This window comes from Medicago sativa, chromosome 3, assembly GCF_051527215.1.
Source record: "Medicago sativa cultivar Bolivia chromosome 3, Bolivia_mono, whole genome shotgun sequence".
Classification (NCBI taxonomy): Eukaryota; Viridiplantae; Streptophyta; class Magnoliopsida; order Fabales; family Fabaceae; genus Medicago; species Medicago sativa.
The window spans coordinates 98,951,547-98,971,416 of NC_140751.1; the positions used below are offsets into that span (position 1 = coordinate 98,951,547).

The 19,870-nt window shown below is 36.5% G+C and overlaps 2 protein-coding genes across 9 annotated transcripts; one reads left to right on the forward strand and one right to left on the reverse strand.

Annotated features, from left to right (window-relative positions):
• Positions 1-7,357: 7,357 nt before the first annotated feature.
• On the forward strand, positions 7,358-12,328 carry CCD8 (carotenoid cleavage dioxygenase 8). 2 transcript variants are annotated; one of them, XM_085756803.1, is made up of 6 exons: positions 7,358-7,756; positions 10,207-10,950; positions 11,048-11,241; positions 11,353-11,548; positions 11,630-11,732; positions 11,816-12,328. In XM_085756803.1, the coding sequence occupies exons 1-6, from the start codon at positions 7,436-7,438 to the stop codon at positions 11,959-11,961; spliced, it is 1,704 nt and encodes a 567-aa protein (XP_085612929.1). In that variant the 5' UTR covers positions 7,358-7,435; the 3' UTR covers positions 11,962-12,328. The 2 variants fall into 2 exon arrangements, with proteins under 2 accessions (XP_085612929.1, XP_085612930.1); XM_085756804.1 differs by having other exon boundaries at positions 11,353-11,542.
• Positions 12,253-19,231, reverse strand: LOC146942740 (YebC-like protein). 7 transcript variants are annotated; one of them, XM_085756808.1, is made up of 8 exons: positions 19,081-19,231; positions 18,787-18,950; positions 17,956-18,017; positions 17,245-17,401; positions 16,016-16,284; positions 14,808-14,928; positions 12,831-12,948; positions 12,253-12,646 (listed from the first exon to the last, which is right to left on the reverse strand). In XM_085756808.1, the coding sequence occupies exons 1-7, from the start codon at positions 19,169-19,171 to the stop codon at positions 12,856-12,858; spliced, it is 957 nt and encodes a 318-aa protein (XP_085612934.1). In that variant the 5' UTR covers positions 19,172-19,231; the 3' UTR covers positions 12,253-12,646; positions 12,831-12,855. The 7 variants fall into 7 exon arrangements, 6 of the variants coding, with proteins under 6 accessions (XP_085612934.1, XP_085612932.1, XP_085612933.1 ...); XM_085756806.1 differs by having other exon boundaries at positions 16,007-16,284; XR_015032853.1 differs by having other exon boundaries at positions 12,253-12,948; positions 14,808-14,941; positions 16,007-16,284.
• Between the last annotated feature and the right edge of the window lie 639 nt (positions 19,232-19,870).

Consider the following 19,870-nt stretch of genomic DNA (forward strand, 5'->3'; position numbering starts at 1 on the left):
AACAACTATTGCTATGTCTATAGCAGAAGCAGAATACATTTCAGCTGCAAGTTGTTGTAGTTGAAAGACTATCAGATTATTGCTAACAGTATTCCCATTTATTGTGATAATACTGCTGCTATTTGTTTGTCTAAAAATCCAATTTTGCATTCAAGAGCTAAGCATATTGAAATCAAACACCATTTTATCAGAGACCATGTTCAAAAAGGAATTTTAGATATACAATTCATTGATACTGAAAATCAATGGGCTGATATATTTACTAAGCCTTTAACTGTTGAAAGATTTGATTTTATAAAGAAAAATTTGAACATGCACTTTGTGTCTGATTAAAAGCTTGCCTGCTCCTGAATAGGATTTTAGGTTTTGAAGTCAGTTCAGAAGCCATGGTCCATCAGAAGCTCTTTATTGAGGTTCTGAGGAAAATGTGCTTCTGATGACGACGTTAGCATCTGAAGTCCAGAAGCTGGATTTTATGCTTCTGAATAGTAGAGTTAGTGGAAATGCTGGAAGTTACTTTTTGTAGTAACACTGGACCACTAACTTGGCAGTTACTCTGAGAACTTCTGACGTGGCTTATCTGTATTGGTGTGTAACTTAAAAGGGCAATGATGATTTAAAAGCTTTGAAAGTACTTTCACGCGCCCCCAATGTCATTAATGTTATGTTTGTTTGTCTCTTTTGAATTGCAATCGTTTTTACTCTTAACACTTTGTCAATTCACACACTACTCACTTCACAACAAACACTCTTCTTTCAAGCCTATTCTTGCGAAGTAAGCGCAATTCTCAACCCTAGAACCCAAAATCATCATCATCATCATCAAATGGCATCATCAAGCTCGAACCAACAAGACGTTCCAGAATATACTTCAAGCATGCAGCAACAACAACAAAGTGCTTCAGAACCAGGGTTTGTCATCAAACTAAAACCATGACCATACCGATGGAATCTCTAAAGGTTCAAATAAAGAGCCCAGTGGACTTCACCTCTCTTGAGAGATACAAAATGAACATGAAAGCCTATGTCAAACCTCAAAAGCTATATGGTTACTTTCGTATGTTGAATGGACCAACATATGTGAATCTGGTAAAAGACTTCTGGTTGAGGGCTGAAGTGTATGATTGGGAAGCTGCTAAGTTGGAAGAAGAACGGACTGTAAAGAGAGATCCTAGTCTGAAAGGGAAGACTAGAGAAGAGATGGGTTTGGTACCTTTTGAAGACATGGAGATAAGATCAGTTGTGATGGGTATTCCAGTTACCATCACTGAAAAAGCAATTTCAAAAGCATGCAGAGTGTCTGCTAAAGGCAAATTTCGGTAGGAGGTCAAGGATGATATCCTGTTGGAAAGCTATGTGAGATTGTTTTGCAAAGGAAACCCAAAGGCTAATACTACTGAAATGGAGGATTGTCACAGGTTGCTCCTGAAGTTTTGCGCTAATTGCTTCTTTCAAAGAGGAGGAGGGGCTGATCAACCTAATCAAGATCATAAACTGGCTCTGTACTTCATGGCCACTTTTGATAGGATAAACATTCCTAGATACCTCATGCATCATCTGTGCTGGGCTATCAAGGAAGGAATTAGCAAAGGAAGGAAGCAAGTACCTTGTGCAAGGCTTCTGTCTGATATTTTTCTTCAAGGAGGTTTGTTGGAGGTCCTGAGGAAAATCAAGCCTGCATCTGACAGCTGCTTCAAGGTCACAACTTCTATAAGATCCTAAACAGCAAGTCCTTGTATGCTATGAGGATCATTGACCTACCTCATGCCAACGAGAATTGGATTGAAAAGACCACAGCTGAATCAGAACCTGTTAAGAACTTTCCTTCCATTCTTCGAGAGAACAATCCTGTAATCTTGGCTGGTCTGGTAGTTGCTCACTCCAGAGAATCAGGAGCCATCACTCTAGTGGAAGCTATTCCTGATGCTCCTGATGGAACCAATAGAAAAAGGGGCAGAACCAGTACCAAGTCTGAAGCTGCTGATGCAAAGGCCAAGAAGAAGAAAGTTGCAGCTGCCTCTATTCCCAAGAAAAGGAGAGGAAAAGGAGAAAATGTAATCACCAAGGAACATTTGGAACGAGTCCTTAATGAGATAGTAGAAGAAGAGCATGAGCCCAAGAAGAAGAAGGCTCATCTTCAGATTGAAAGTTCTATGTTTGAGGTGACTCCTGCAATGAAGAGAATGGCTGATGAGCGAGCTGAGAATATGAGAGCAGTAAATCAGGACTTAAAAGCTCAGTACGAGCTGGAAAGAGATGAAAAGCTCAAGGCTCTGGGCTTAGAAAGCTGTGATGAGTACTACAAGAGGAAAATTGCTGAAGTCAGGGAAATTTCTGGTAAAGCTGCTGAAAGTGATTCAGAGGAAGGTATGATGATTTTTGTGGAGAATGCTCCAGAAGCAGAGGCGTCAGAAGCAGTTCAGGTAACTCAGATTCCAGTAACCTCTATCCCTGTCTCACCCTCTTCATCACAACCACTTGTTCCTGAATCAACTCAAGACAATTCTGTCTTAGATAATCTGGTTAGTCACTGTTCAGGTGAACTACCAGAGTTTAACCTTAACTCAGAGAAAGCCTCTGAAAAAGCTTCTTAAGCAGTTGCTTCTGAGAAAGTTGTTTCAGAAAGCCCCCAACAACAAACTCCTGAACCACAAAAGACTTCATCACCCCAACAACAATCACCCAACACTCATATTGACCCACAAATTAACCCACAACCAGAGCAAACATTACCCCAACCTACAGATGTCATCAAACCAACAACACCAAACAACACTACAGTCACTTCCATGGATGTTGACACTGAAGTCAATCCTCAAGCTACAACTCCGACTGTTAACCCTGACCAACCATCCTCATCTACCCAACCTGATCAACATTTCACCATTCCAGAGTCTGATCCTATTCAAGACCTATCCCTTAGTGCTTCTGACCAACCTTCAGACCTAGAAATTCTTGAACAACCACCCCAAGACATCCTGGAATCTGACTACATTAAATCTGAGCTACTCAAGATCAACTCAGAGATGCAAGATTTGGTTCATCTCAGAACAATGATTGACTTGCCAATTGCTTATGAGGAACAATGGTCATATTTGAAGAAGAAAGCTTCTGATCTGATAGAAGCTGTGAGCAGAAAGTGCATTAAGATTAAAGCTGCTACTGTTAGAATATTTTTGGAGAATCTGACATCAGCTGAGCAAGCTAAAACTCCAATGTTGCTTCTGGCAAATATGCCCTTCTACTCAGAATCTGAATACATTTCAAGGGAAGAAAAGATCTTCAAGAAGCTGAAACAGAAGCTGGCAAGGCAACAGGAGGAATCCAAGGCAAGAGAAGATGCTCTTCTTCAGAGGCAACTGGCTCTTGAAGAATTGGTGAAGAAGCAAGCTAAACAGATGGAGAAAATGATGGCTATGATTCAACAACAACAACCCAAACCTTAAAGAGTTTTGATGATAACAAGGTATTAAAAATTGTAAATTGGACTAGCTAATATTTGTTCAAGTGTACATGACCATAGTTAAAAATTTACATCATATAAAGGTTCTGAAGGACAAAAGGAGAGCTAAAGAATAAAGAAAAGGAAGCTTTAAAGCGTCTGAAGAAAAGTTCTCCTGAAGACAAAGTGCTCCTGAAGAATGATGACGTCATCAGATGCTGAAAGTCATCAGAAGCAGAAGTTCATCAGAAGCGGATAGTTCAGAAGCGACTTCATCAGAAGCTGAAGCTCATCAGAAGCTGATCATCACCACAAGCTGAAGATTCAAGGATCAATACTTCAAAAGCTGTCTATTGGATTCGAAAACACTGCAGAAGACTAGTGGAACTTTGCAACGGTCATTTTGGTGAAGATTTGAAGGCTTTGGAAGCTTATCTTCAAAAACGTTGACATTGTATTATGTACGAACTGTACAACCACCTTCTCCACTATTTTGTTTTATGTCCACGCTACAAGACAAGAAAACAGCTCCAGAATACAGCTTCGCCTGCAAATATGTTCCTTCACAATGGGAATGGATTTCAAATTGGTTCTTCATAGGACAACAACCAAATCAGGCAAAAGATCATTGATGAAAGATCAAACTTCAACAACGACTCTTTTGATGTGCTGGCAATTTCACAACGTCTCTTTCACACCTCTATATAAAGGAGTGAAGACTTAGAGATTGGCATACGACTCTACTACAATTTACAAGCGCCAAACCTCTGCTGAAATTGTTCTGCTTTCAAAGTCACTTAGAATTTCTGTTTCTCAAGTTCTTATCTTAGACATTTTCTTCTTAAGTCTTAGAGTCTGTATCTGATTTGTTTTGTGAGCACCTCTGATTTTATATCAAGGGTTCAATCTCAAACAATTTTCAGTGTAATTTTGTTTGTTTAGAAGTCTCTTGCAGTTGTGCTTGAGCATAGAAGTATCTTGATTGTGTCCTTGTGCATAGGAAGACTCTTGCAAAGTGTGCTTGAGCAAAGGAAGTCTCTTGCTGTGTGCTTGAGCAATTGTAATCAGATATTACATTCTAGGGAAATCTCCTTGGTTTGTTTAGAAGTCTCTTGCAGTTGTGCTTGAGCATAGAAGTATCTTGATTGTGTCCTTGTGCATAGGAAGACTCTTGCAAAGTGTGCTTGAGCAAAGGAAGTCTCTTGCTGTGTGCTTGAGCAATTGTAATCAGATATTACATTCTAGGGAAATCTCCTTGGAAGTGCAAGGGGGACTGGACTACTTCAGAAGCTGTCTCACTTAGCTTCTGACCAGTGTGTTCAGTTTAGGAGGCTTCTGACCAGTGTGTTCAGTTTAGGAGAATTGAAGAATTTTTCAAAACACAATTCAACCCCCCTTCTTGTGTTTTTCTCACCTTCAGTTTATGGGTCCTCTTACTTATAAGGTGTTAAACCTTTACTTTTCTATCCGATGTGGGACATATAACTCACACTTGCACACAACACTCCCCCTCAAGTATGAGTCCATCAATTCATCATGCCACCCCCTCAAGCGGAAGCTCTTACTTGCTTGTATCATCGTTGCTGCTTTCTCCGCAACGGACTGACACGCTTGTACCACCGTTGCTGCTTTCTGCGCAACGGATCGGCTGCCTCGGTCATACTCTTTGTTGAACCGGGGCTCTGATACCACTGTTGGGTCACTGAGGGGATCCAGGGGGACCATCCACATCGAGGCTAGAGCAACCACACAAGTGAGAGAGACGCCACACTCTTACTCAAAACCTTGTTGCAATGAGTTTATGGGTCCTCTTACTTATAAGGGGTTCAACCTTTACTTTTCTATCTGATGTGGGATATATAACTCACACTTGCACACAACATGAGTCCATCACTTTATCGTGCTCCCCGCTCTGCGTTTACTTGCTTGTATCACCGTTGCTTCTTTCTCCGCAACGGATCAGAGCCCCGGTTTGACAAAGGGTACGACCAAGGCATCCGGTCCGTTGCGCAGACTCGATGTGGACGGTCCCCCAAGCTCCCCTCATGACCCATGGCGCAACGGATCAGAGCCCCGGTTTGACAAAGGGTACGACCAAGGCATCCGGTCCGTTGCGCAGACTCGATGTGGACGGTCCCCCAAGCTCCCCTCATGACCCATGGTATCAGAGCCCCGGTTCGACACGAAAGGATTGTTGGGTCATGAGGGGAGCTTGGGGGGCCGTCCACATCGAGGCTAGAACAACAACACAAGTGAGAGATACACCACACTCTTACTCAAAACCTTAAGGCAATGGGTGTATGGGTCCTCTTACTTATAAAGTGTTCAACTTTTACTTTTCTATCCGATGTGGGACATATAACTCACACTTACACACATGAGAGAGGAACATGTTCATCTCCTCTTGTTGGGGTTTAGTTTATTTACCACTCGTAAATATAATAAAAAATAAAACTAATACAAAACTTCCACATTCAACAAACTTCTATAAAACAAACAGTGAAAAAGTAATATTAAGAAGTGACGGTAAAAGTAATTCAAAATTTCAATGGTTATGGACAACTTTATTTTAATGACTCGTGATTTTGCATTCAATTTTTTTTTTTTTTTTAAAAAAAACTTTCATTAAGAGTATTAAAAAGTAGACTTCGAAGTTAAGACTAGTTTTATAATCTATATTATTAACAGATATTTCAAAAAAAAAAATTGAGAAGATATTTCAAATATATATTGTTTTTTTTTGTTACATTATTTCAAATATATATTGTTGTTTGCTAGAAGAAAAAAACATAAAAATAAATAGATTTTTTTAGGGAATAAAAATAAATAGATTGTTAATTGTAGGATGCAACGGATCAATTTGGTTTGTTTTTCTTTTTTGTTGATAAAAACCCAAACAAGTTTAAAATTGTTTGGTTTGGTTGTATTTTGTAATATTTTCTCATCAAATTTGAACAACCAAAATCCATGAATAATATGTTGGTTTGGTTCTTTTTTTGACGAATATATTGGTTTGGTTAGATTCAATCAAATTGAAATTTTAAAAAAAAAGATGAAACTTATTTTATAAAACTAAAAGAAATCAATTTTTTTTTAAAATAATATAGATTTGTATACGGTATCAATTAAGACATAAATTTCTATGAAAAATTTAATATATAATAATTAGAAAAATACAGAAGTACAACATAGCTTCAAAATAGTGCTACAATATAGTGTAAAATAAATAATTGATTCACGTTAGTTTTGATTAGAAAGAAAAAATAATAATTAGTTTTGATTAGATTTATCGAATTTAGTAGCTAAGTTTAAGTTCTTGCGCCTATAGTTAATTGTTGATTTTTTTTTTAGTATCGGGATTTGAGCCTCAGACCTTGCATATATTATGCATTTTCTCTGCTAACTGAGTTAAACTTACGGTGACCGTTGATTTTTATTTAACAAACTCTATTATGTTCAATCACAGTATACTTTCATAAAATAAAATAAAAATATACATACTCCATATTAGTTTTTCCGTGATTCTTGATTATTTATTTTTTTTAAAAAAAATGAGATGCTTGCTGAGATTAATCAATCATTTAAAGATTTGAAAGTATAAGGCCCCCATAAAAAACAAACGGTGTCTCGTAGTGGAAAAGGTTTCCACCAATCCAAGATTCCCACAAAGCAAAGCATACATATATAGCTCAAAGGATGTCACGGAATTACAATTTTCAGCCGTTCGATCTAAATCAACGGACGAAATCATTTAATTGCATGAAATTGTTTGTTTGATTTAGATCGTCCAATCTCAAATTGATGGGTGGGATCGATTAGTACATTAAACTCTCTCAACTTGGGACTTTAGGAAATCCTAGTTCGCTGCCCAAGACCTTCCTATATATAAGTGCATCATTCATACTCATTCTACTCACTAAGAAAATTCTACTTCTATTTTCCTCTTAACATATTTAGGCTCTTGTTTCTCCAATCAGTCTTAACTTCATTTCCATGGCTTTCACAGCCTCACCATCTATAATACGAAACCCCATTTCAAAGCAAAATATGGTTATTTGTTACATGCTTGATAACACTTGTAGGAACAAGTTTTCATTTCGAAACAAGGGCATCTATAAAGGCAAACAAAATCCTCAAGATCACTTGACCGTTACAAATGTTGTGAGTCCATCGCGTGTGATTGCTCCACCTCCACCACCGGAGAAAAGTTTAGAGACCACCGGCGACCATCAACACCATGTTGCATGGACTAGTATCTCTCAAGAGAAATGGGAAGGAGAACTGCTTGTTCAAGGACATATTCCACTCTGGCTGGTGAGTGGGTTATTTTTTTCTTTCTTTCCCTAACACTCATAGTTTTTATCAAATAATGCCAATTTTATATTTTTATTGCCGAAAAAATACATTATTAATTTCAACATGAAAACTATACGTTAAAAAGAAAAAGAACATCGTTTAGTTTGTTGTGAAATCTAACATTTCTTAAAAGAAAGAGGACAGTAATAATTGAACTCTAAACCACTACTCCATTTAAAGATTTATAGTATCATATAACGAATAAATTATTGTAAAAGTTTAGATTTTATACATTTCCTTTCAAAAAATAAATAAATAAATAAATAAAGATACATGGATAATTTTATATTATATCTATCGCTGTAGCTTGTAACCTCTACTTGAAGTGAATGTTACCACCATTATAGTCGAGTTCTACTTGATTTTTTTATCGAACCAACAAAATTTAAAACATACTAAGCGGAAAGGAACAGAAATATTCTTGTTACAAGAACTACATAGCTTCCATATATTATTAAAAATATAAAAAAGCTGCTGATCCTACACGTAATATTGGTTTGTCCAGTAACGTGTCAGCAAATGGGTACCCACCAGGTATATTACGGGAATCAAGAATTTAATTACAATTAAGTTAAATAATCAATTATACTTTTAAGGGATCTACGGGGATCCATTGATTCGTACATGATATTTACTTTTTCCACCCTACTGCTTTTTCGCGCGCCCTGTAATATTTTCAAAAATACCCCTAGTCTGGATTATATAATCTGGACCATATTGTTAGTGATTTCGGGAAAATTAAATTCGGACCAGATGTTGTGCGCTTTTTTGGGTCTTTCTTTGATGTCATGGGTCTCTGTTGACCGTTATATGAACCCCACACAAGCTGAAATGCTATTGCAGGGTTCATATGAACGGTCAACAATGACCATGACACCACTAAAAAACTAAAAACATTTGAAGAAAATTGAAGAAAAGATGTGAAGTGAAGAATAGAGGTATTTATTGAAGATGGAAACCTATTTATAGCCTTAAACAAGTCCTAGGTCATTAATACAGTCAATGAAAATGTGTTAGTGGTTGTAACCGTCCAAACCCACATTAATGACTCTCTTTCAAAAGAATCCAATGCTGAATATTTCCGGATTTTACATTCCGGAATGTCCTTAGCCCTACAGGAAGTGCCAACTTTTCCCTCGTTCACCATTATCGCATTAATCCGGAAAGTATAGTTCGGAAACCAAAGGTGTATTCCGGATTGTATATTCCGGAATGCATCAGTGTCATGGCCAGTGGTCTGCACCACACGTTTTTGTCAGTGGTCAAGTCAAAAAAACGTGTTTTACCACGTTTTTTGACTGAATTTATTGCCTCCCAACCATTTTTGACCCACCCCTCCCTATAAATAGCCTTCCAAACCCCACCATTTCTCACACCATCCTCTCCCACCCTCTCCTCCTCTTCTTCCTTCTACAACCATGATTTTCCATCGTTGGCCTTTCATAGATAAGGGTCTCGTTGAAAACTTTTAGGGTTTGTATGAACGGTCAATGAGGATGGAACCGCGCTGCAACGAAGGACGGTTCATCTGAGGGTCATGTGGGTCGGTGTGGTTCTTAGCTTCGCCTGTCTGGGCGTAAGTCTGAGCACCCCCCACCTCCCTCAGGGCATTTGTTTCTTCTTCCTGCCCTCCTCTTCCCTCCTCCTTCGGTTTTCCTCCAATAGCAAACTACTGCTATGTCCTATCACATACCAGTGGTTAGGCTCTTAGGAGATTAGAATTAGGCTCTTAGGAGATTAGAAATAGATTTAGGATCTTATGTAATAAGTTTAAAATGAGCTTGAAAATTATTGTAATGTATTGTTCATATATTAATAAAATGAGTTGTTTTTATGTTTGTGTCTTTTTATTTCTGTTTTTTATTTTATTCGCATTTTATTTTACGAATTGTAGAGCTTAAAATTGCAAAAGTTCTGCTAAAATACTGTTCCGGATTTTAAAATCCGGAATCATCTGAAAAATACTAATAATTCATTCCGGAATACGAAATCCGGACCAGGGGTAAAATTGGAAAAAAAATAGGGCGCGCGAGGAAATGCATAGGGTGGAAAAAGTAATACTCTTGGTACATTATACACAAATGCCATCATGTCGTTAGCTATAAACGGTACAGCAAGAAAAATCAATTATATATGAATAAAAATACCCACTAGTTTTTTTGAATTTGGTAATACAAGAAAAATCAATTATATATGAATAAAATACCCACTAGTTTTTTTGAATTTGGTAATACATATATATGAGATAATTTATAGTAAGAACTTACATGGTACACATATGCATAAATAACTAATAACTTCCTTTTCTTGAGGAGAAATAATTATTATTAACTTGTGACATAAAAAGGTTATTATTGGAAAAATTGATAAATGCAAACCTAAGGAAGAGTTGATAATTTTACATGCAGAAAGGAACGTACATAAGGAATGGCCCAGGTATGTGGAACATAGGGGACTACAACTTCAGGCATCTCTTTGACGGGTACGCCACCTTGGTCGGCCTTCACTTCGAGGACGGGCGGTTAGTAGCCGGCCATCGGCAAGTTGAATCTCAGGCTTATCAAGCAGCAAAGAAAAATTTGAAGATATGTTATCGTGAGTTTTCTGAAGTCCCTAAGGCTGAAAATTTCTTAGCCTACGTAGGGGAGCTAGCAAGCCTTTTCTCTGGTTCCTCACTTACCGACAATGCCAACACAGGCGTGGTGAAGCTCGGCGATGGGAGGGTGGTTTGTCTGACGGAGACACAAAAAGGGTCCATAGTGATAGACCCCGACACATTGGAGACAATTGGAAAATTTGAGTACAGTGATTCTTTGGGAGGTCTTATTCACTCTGCACATCCCATTGTCACGGATAGCGAGTTTTTAACGTTAATCCCCGACCTTATAAAACCAGGGTACTTCGTGGCGAGGATGGAAACTGGCTCTAATGAGAGGAAGGTTATTGGACGGGTCGATTGTAGGGGCGGTACATCACCCGGTTGGGTCCATTCCTTTCCCGTTACTGAACACTATGTTATTGTGCCTGAAATGCCATTGAGGTATTGTGCTCAGAATTTGCTCAGGGCTGAACCAACTCCATTGTACAAATTTCAGTGGCATCCTGAGTCCAAAGCTTTTATGCATGTTATGTGCAAGACTAGTGGAAAGATTGTAAGTGCATATACTTAAATCTCTAACATAATATGATGTGTTGTATTTGTGTTTCACTGATTAATTTTGTTTTTAATTTTGGTATGTGATTTTGAAGGTGGCAAGTGTGGAAGTGCCTTTGTTCGTTACTTTCCATTTCATAAATGCATATGAAGAGGAAGATGAAGATGGGAGGGTGACTGCTGTTATTGCGGATTGCTGTGAGCACAATTCAAACACTGACATTCTTGACAAGCTTAGATTACAGAACCTTCGCTCATTTAATGGCAAAGATGTTCTACCAGATGCTAGGTAGGTATTTTGACATCTTAATTATTTTACATTGGCCCTTCCTGTAAGGTCATAATTGAATACGTATATTAAATGAAATTAATCTAAAATCATTGTTTATTGAAATAATAGGGTTGGTCGGTTTAGAATACCACTGGATGGAAGTCCATATGGAACATTAGAAGCAGCATTAGACCCAAATGAACATGGGAAAGGCATGGACATGTGCAGCATAAACCCTAATTATCTAGGGTTGAAGTACAGATATGCCTATGCTTGTGGAGCACAGCGCCCTTGTAACTTCCCCAACACCCTTACCAAGGTCTTTGTATGTCAATTCTTATCATTTCTGTCGAATATAACCCACCAACATACATTTAGTTGAACGTGCTTTAACATGTATATGTAGATCGATCTACAATCAGAAAGGGCTAAGAACTGGTATGAAGAAGGTGTTGTACCCTCCGAACCATTTTTTGTGCCTCGACCAGGAGCAACAGAGGAAGATGATGGTTAGAACTCGTCAGTAATTAATTCATGTTTGTGCAAAATTAGCCCCTCCTTGTTCTAACTTTTTTTTACCCTCATATGACAGGTGTGGTAATCTCCATCATCAGTGAGAAAAATGGAGAAGGATATGCTTTGGTTTTAGATGGTTCCACTTTTGAAGAGATTGCCAGAGCTAAGTTCCCTTATGGACTTCCATATGGATTGCATGGATGCTGGGTTCCAAAACAGTAAAAGTGTGACTAAAGACTGTTGTCATTATCGTATTGGAAAATCTGCTCAGAGAAAACAATGCAGCTACTTTTTTGAAGAAAATGCAGCTACTTTGCAAGCATCATATCTGTACAGTATATATTCTACATCTATAAGTGCAAGCTGATAGCAATCCATAACGGAATATGATAAATTAGCATTTATACGAATTTCATATTCGTCGCAGCATATTAAAATTATTCATGTAAAATACACAGATATACATGTAAAATTAGCGATTATATGGATTCCCTAGTGGTTGTTCGCATATACTGAAACGCATAGAAAGTCATATGTATTGACTTGCATATATGAATATTAATCATGAAAGAGTTGTCTTGACTAGCAATATCATACGTAATCTACTTATTAAAGGCCAATTACATAAGATAATATAGACAGAAATCAAAGGAGACAGTTGCTAAGAAATCTCTCCGGAATCAACAAACCCAGCCAGAAGGAAACAATTTTAACTTGTTTTGTTACTATTGGATTTTTTTTTTCTTCCAATTTTATTTTTATTGAAGCGTTCAATTCCTAGTATCATTAAGACAACATATGATTTCCTCTAAAAAAAAAAAAGACAACAAATGACTTAAATAACCTCGATTATGAATCAAAAATTCAAACTGAAATTCCCTTCCCAGGAAACATGCTTCTGGCTACCCTGGCAAAGGAAAAAAAAAACAGATTAGACACTAAACGAGCCGGATCTGCATATCTGGTAAATAACTGTTTGATGGAGGAATCCCTGATAATATTTTGAACTGACTTTGCATCTTGCAAATGGACCAGATAAATAATGTGATATGGATTCCAAGTATCAGAATAAACTAGATTTGTCAGCTGACCAGCTTCTTAAAGATATCAAAATGACTATTTCTGGTCTGTATAAACAGCATCAACATCATCGAGCTCAAGTAATTTGCTCATAAGTTCCTTGTTCAAGTCCATAGCCTCGTCATCTACCTGAAAAAACACCAGCAAATGACTCAAGTTTTATACCGATAAACCCTTTTTTAAATAAAAAATTACTTTCCAAAGTAGAATGCAGACAATAAATTAAATACCATGATAATCATCATTAATTACATAAGACATGCTAAACCAATTGATGAGATGAAAGGTCTCGTCCTTTCAAGTATGAAGTGGGTTTATTTTTTATTTTATTTTTGTCACAAGAAGAAAGGAAAACAAAGCGGTGGACTACAATTAATCATATAGTCAGGCCAATAACATCAGCAAGGACAATATGAGATAAATGTGAGTTGATGGACAAGATCCCATATCTTCAAACACGACACTGAGGAATAACACCACTTAGCTAGGTATTCTGCACTTTCAATTCCTTCCCTCGAAGTATGTTCATGAGAAATAGACCAAGGTCTTGAAAGGAATAATGAAGTGGGTTTGAGGCCAAACAATAGTATAGAACTGAAACTACTTCCCTTAATTTTTTTGAAGGAAAAACTACTTCCCTTAATTGTTTAGGTCCACTAACCATGTAGTTTATACATTTGTAAAAAATTCAAAGGCAGAGTCAATTATATGGACTGATGGCGTTATAAATAAGTGGTCCTTCTCAGGGCATCCAAACAGTTTACTATTTCCAATTAAAATCAGATTTCCGCAGAACATGAAACTTCGGTAACCTTTTGACCAATAATTTCAAATTCAATGTGATTCACCATTTCTCCATTTTGACCGACGGAGATAAGACAAACGGAAAGGACTTACTGAAAAATCGTACATTCTCAGTTGGATGTTGGGACTGAAAAAATGGGAGGTGGGCTGATTGTGGGGAAAAATTCCTCCCCACTTCTTGCTTCCCTCTCAAAATTTTCTCTCCCTCTATCCCTAGAAATTGAAAATGTAGACCCAGGATTAGAATAATGGGTAGTTTATGCATGTAAACGTAATAAAGCAATGTTGGAACGTTAATTATACTCTCATTCACTATCCACTAAGCAAATTAATCCTTGAGTCACGATGAAATCATGGGTGCTGTACTGTGTTGTTGTTGCCACCGCCTCACTATTCACTGAGAAAATTTTGCCTCTCCACCAATTCGAAACAGTGCTACGAAGTCGAGTCAGACGAAAATAAACATAGCAGTGGCATTTTGCCGTCTTTGCGTGGTGGTTGTAGTGTTAGTAACCACGGTGACGGATAGCCGCAATTTATAGACGGAAGATTGTTGCAAGGACGGATATCAACGGCGGAGACACGGTGCTTGACAGCGGCGACGAAACAAACATGTTGCAAAAAGGCTATATGTGGTGGCTGTCTGGCAGCTACTATCCAAAAACTGCCGTGCAAAGAGGCTGTTATCGGAAAATGAATCTTTATTAGCAATCCCATAATGGGGTTATTATATTTTAAACATTTTTTTTTTATTTATAAAATGTAACATTAATAATGAGTTTGCAGTTAAGTACTTGTTTGCATGTTATGTGCGAAAAAAACCTTTGCACCATTTAGCACTGCTCTATAAATAAAGATGCGAAGGAAAAGAAGGGCATTCAGGGATTGGGATAAAGGATAGGTAGGGAGAGACCAAGCTCTCAAATTCTTGGAGGGGGGAGAACCAAGACTCTCGGATTTCTTGGGATTATATTGTAATATTACTATTAATCTATACATTTTTGATATCAGTATCTATCAATCTTATGATGAAATTGCATATTGCCACATCACAGATTAAACTTACACTGTCACCATTGTTTGCTTGCCAACTTTCATAGGGTCTATAACACCAACAGGAGAAGCAAGAAAAGAAAAATGAAACTCCAATAAATGAAATAGTACATGCAATAGCCAAAACAAACCTCAATTGTAGTATTTGGAAGAAGCTCAGAACCATTATCAGGCTCAAACTCTATGCCCTCCTCTCGCAACTTCGATAGTATAGACGAATAGTTCTCTGAAGAACCAACAATTTTATAATACCTGGCAAAAAGTACTAAAATCAATTATTAGGTTTAGGTCTATTTCTAAAAATTTGAATCTCCATGTTATGATGGAGTAATCAAATAGAAAAGCAAATAACTTATTTTAGCCGTTATTACAGCTATCAAAGTTACCCAGTAAGCAGAAAATCAATTGACCGCACTACAGATGATGCAGAGGTCGTGAGAAATGTTTGCCCTGTCTATAGAGCATATCTGGGTGGTAGATTAATTTGAAGCTAATGTAAGATCTGATGCACTTATACCATGCACTAACTCCTCAAAGAAAGTAAAATTCATAAATCTGAATGTCAAATTGTAGTACTATTTTAGCTATATCTAGTGTTGTTTTGGTAACCAAATCCTAGAAAATTTGAAAAACAAAGTATGTATTCAAATTGTTGACACTTTCAGTTAATTTACAAACATTATTTAAATATGACAGACAAGAATTTCCTCTAAAGGCCAAACCAGCCCTCGTTATAGCTATAAGATGAAGTGAAATGCCTGCAGATGGCAGTTGGGAATTGACCACAGTCCACATCTACTAGAAAAGTTTTCACTTTAATGCAGCTAAACAAATTTTGCCTCTATCCACGAAGTTCATTACTCAAGACTCAGATCAAGAATGTATTCTAAAGTTGGGTTGGCATTGGGGCACTTAGTTGTAGATAATGTGTTCCATTGATGTTGATTGATTGTCGACTACACATATGAAACAAATCTAAGATTGTACTACAGACTTCTCAAAGTCAGCAACATTATGCAAAGTGGTGCTCTCATTGAGACTGAGAAATGTTTTCTTCCATAAAGAGAAAAAACTGAGGTAATTGGGGGAGGGTAACTTTTCATGTTAATTAAGTTTTGACGAGTCAAAAGCATAAATAAATTCATCATAGCTGGTTAAAGTTTTCCTCCACCAAGAATTCTTACCCCATAGACAGACAAGAGAGACAGGAATTGTGGGTGGGGGAGCTTCATTAGAGATATGATGACGAGGTCGTAAAATTTAATCTTATGAAAACCAGAAATTTGATTATTACTGAGAAACACAATGATAACAAAAATGAGAGCATTACCTTTCTGACCTATCCTCTTCAGTATCATCTTCATAAGTTGGAGGATCAATTACATCCTCCGCGCCAGCGTCTAAAGCAATGCCAAGCAGATGATCTTTGTCAGCATTAGTGACTTTAATACTTACTACCCGAGCACGTCTAAACTTAAATAACACAGACCCAGAATCTGCCATCTTTCCTCCATAGTCCTTTATCACTTCTCTAATCTTTGCCACAGAACGAGTTATCTTATCAGTTGATACCTCAACTACCATACTAACTCCTCCATAGCCATAAACCTGAGGGTAAAGGCAGAATGTTATGAGCTAAACTAATTAATATTCCAGAATCAATATTTCAAAAGATAGGATACTGCAGAACCCAAGGCAATGCCCAAACAAAAAACCGACCCCTTCTGGGGTGGCTGGGCCAGTCCCATACCCTATCTTGCAACCTAGTACATTTACCAAACAAAGCTAATTGACCTGCACCCAAACTTGTTTACATTATTTCTGTTTAAAAATTATACTTAAGAACAAAACAAATAATAACAGCAAACAAAGATAACTGTTGAACATCTCAAACTGTCAAACATAATTTGTGTTTGGATAACTGGCATGAACCAATTGCTAGGGAATTGTATTTTTGAAATAATGAATACTGAAATTATTAATCTTAGAATAATAACTATTATGCTAAGGAAGGTTTGAAGGTAAAAAATTACATTTTAGTTGCTAAGTAAAAAAGAAAATAAAAGACAAAGCAGATTTCTTCTATTATCTTTTTAAATTTAAAAAGTGAACATGGAATTGTAACCCAGTCATCCATTGGAGAAAAGCAACAGTGTTACTTCTAAACAAACAGATATCTGAGATGTTCAAGGCACCAGAATTTATTATGGCAAAGGCAACGAAACATCATGTGCAATCTCCATTTGTCAGTGACAGATTTGATTTCTTTTTTATAGGACTTCAACTAAAAAACATGACATTGTCACCTCGCAAGAGACGAAAACAAACTGCTGTTGTTTATAATTAGTGGACTCTAAGGTCTGTTTGATTATCTCCGGTGTCAATTTCAGTGGGCTAGTTTGGCTTCTTCAAAAAAAAAAAAAAAAAAAAAATTAGTGGACTCCTCTTAATTTTGTGTAACTACTACATGAGAAAATTTATGTTTTCCGATCTTAAAACACGACGACAGTATCATTTCTTAAGAAAACAGAGATAATCCAAATGTGTAAACAATTATGTTATACTAACCTCATAAATTTTCTCAATGTAATCCTCTTGCCCCTTCTCGGTTGCTTTCTTGATGTTGCGCTCAACGATATCTTTTGGCACATCAAGCTCCTTTACTTTTTCTAGTACAGCAGCCAAGGCTGAATTTGATGTTACATTAGGACCGCCTTTCTTTACTCTGTCGTTTTTAGCAGCATGAAAGTTGTGCATAAGATGGTTACTCGATCCAAAAAGGGAAACAAGACACTAACAAAATCCTAAAGCCGGAACCAATATGAATTACAGAATAGACCAGATTTAAATTAGGGAAAATAAGCGCATCAATCCAGCCACAAACACGGGGAAGAGGAATCTAAATAAAATAAAATAAAATAAAAGGATGACCGAATAATCTATTTCATTTAATGCGAATAAGTGTGATTACTATGCATTGACATCATAAAAACATGTTACACAAACATTCAGCCATATATCATTGGCTTATAAAAAAAATCATATATAATTATATCATTGCGGTGTCGTGTTGTAACTTGCAACATTATCTCCTAAAATATATGCACATATATGTAATTTTTTTTACACTGTTGATACATTAATAATAACACTCTAAAATTAAAGATTACTAGGGATTGGAATTGTGCTTTGATGAATAACATGGGAATGGAATCAATAATAAAAAATAAAAAAAACAGTGATATAACGAATGCAACATAAACTTGGAGAAGGACTTACGCAGACACGACTTCCTTTCCAATCCTTGAGTATAGTTTCATCTTCTTTGCATTGTTGGCTTCCTGCAGTTGTGGCAAATAAGAAAACTTGGAAGAAGACTTCAAGAAATGTCTTCATCTTCATAGAAGTAGGAACCATAAAAATGAAAAAATCAAAATGCAAATCAACTTAAGGCTGTTAGAAATGACTTATTTGAGCTTATCTAATAGCATAAGCATTTTTGAATTGTGAGACTGATTAGGAGACCTTAAGTAAACAACTTATGAAATGTCTATCAATTGTTTTCAGCTTATTTTGGTTTAAGCTTTCCAAGATAACTTAAATGAAAACAATTTGACTTTATTTAATATTTTGTTATAGAAATAGCTTATACATTAGCAATTATATGATAAATGCTTATATTATAAACGTTTAATTAAACTGTTTATCCAAACAAGTCAAACAAGGTCTAATATGGGTCAAGATCATCTTCATTTCTCAATAAATAGAGAGCTTTGTTTTTAAAAGAGATGGACACAGAGGATATTGGTGGGTCTCATGTGTCCCACCAACCTTCTCTATGTGTCTCTATCTTTATAAATGGAGTCATCCTCATCCCAACCCCTTAATATCATCGTCAATCGGTGGTGCACGTTTAGGAGTGCGAACACATGAACATATTGTCAGGTGCACCTAATTGTTGAATTGAACTCTACCGTTCAAATATATCTATATATAATTGTCTGTACACGTGGTGGAGTGTGTGATGTAAGAACAGAGGATTTTGATCAAACAGGTGATATGCATTATAGAAAAAACAGGAAAAGGAAGATAGTGAGGGAGGTATGGTACCTTTCGACCGGCGATTTTGCAGGAACGTCTTCCCATACAAAGAGGAGTGGAAGTCCATATGGTTCTTCTTCTAACTTGAACTCGACAGTTGTTGTTGTTATGGTAATTGGTAAAGCTTATTACATTTGCATCCAGCAGCGACGGTGAAATAATATGCATATTCCCTGAGAAGAGATAGGATCAATCTGATTCATTCATTCATTCATTCTGGAAAATCATAATCGTGTAATTATAAATAACTGCGAAAATGAAAATGCAAAGATGAGAGAGGGAGAGTAGTAGCACAGCACTCACTGTGAAGGAGGAAGAGTGAGGAGGAACTGAGGTGCGTGGAGAAAACGCCGCGAGTTGAGAACGCGTGAAGGTTAAGCGCCACTCGCAACATCCTGTAATTGTCACCGGTAATGGCATACGGGGGAGAAGCTGCTCAACTCAACAACGATATGCTCCTCTACTGGATATCACGTAATTTTTAAAGGATTGAATATATTTTTCTTATCTTCTACTCAAAATTCTTGTTGATCTTTTAATTTTATCTATCTTTATTTTTTTTTTTTTGCATGCCGGATTTGAATCCAAACCTTACATATTTTATACATTGTACAAATGCTAAGATCATGAGGACGTTTTTTATCTTTTAAATCAATTTAATCTTTTTTAATAGAATGAAATTTTAGTCCTTATTTTTTAAACTTAAAACTAAAAAAAGTTTAAATATCTACGTTAAACTAACAACTTAAAAGACATACTTGACAATTAAAAAACTTAAAGAATCAATTTAAAACTTAAAATATTTAAAAGACTAACTCGTTATTTTTCTCAAACTTAAACGACAAAAGACGTATTATGCCTAAAAAAATATAGCATATACGAGTCGAATCGAAAAGAGAATCACGGTTAAATACTGTTTATAACTTGATACGACTTTAATTGAACAAAGTTTAAGCCAAATGTATATTTAAATTCAATATATGATACCGTTAACATATGTTAAGAACAATCTTTCAACAACAAAAAAAAACATATGTTAACAACATTTTTATAACAACATTCAAAATGTGAGGAGGTGCAAACATTTTGATAA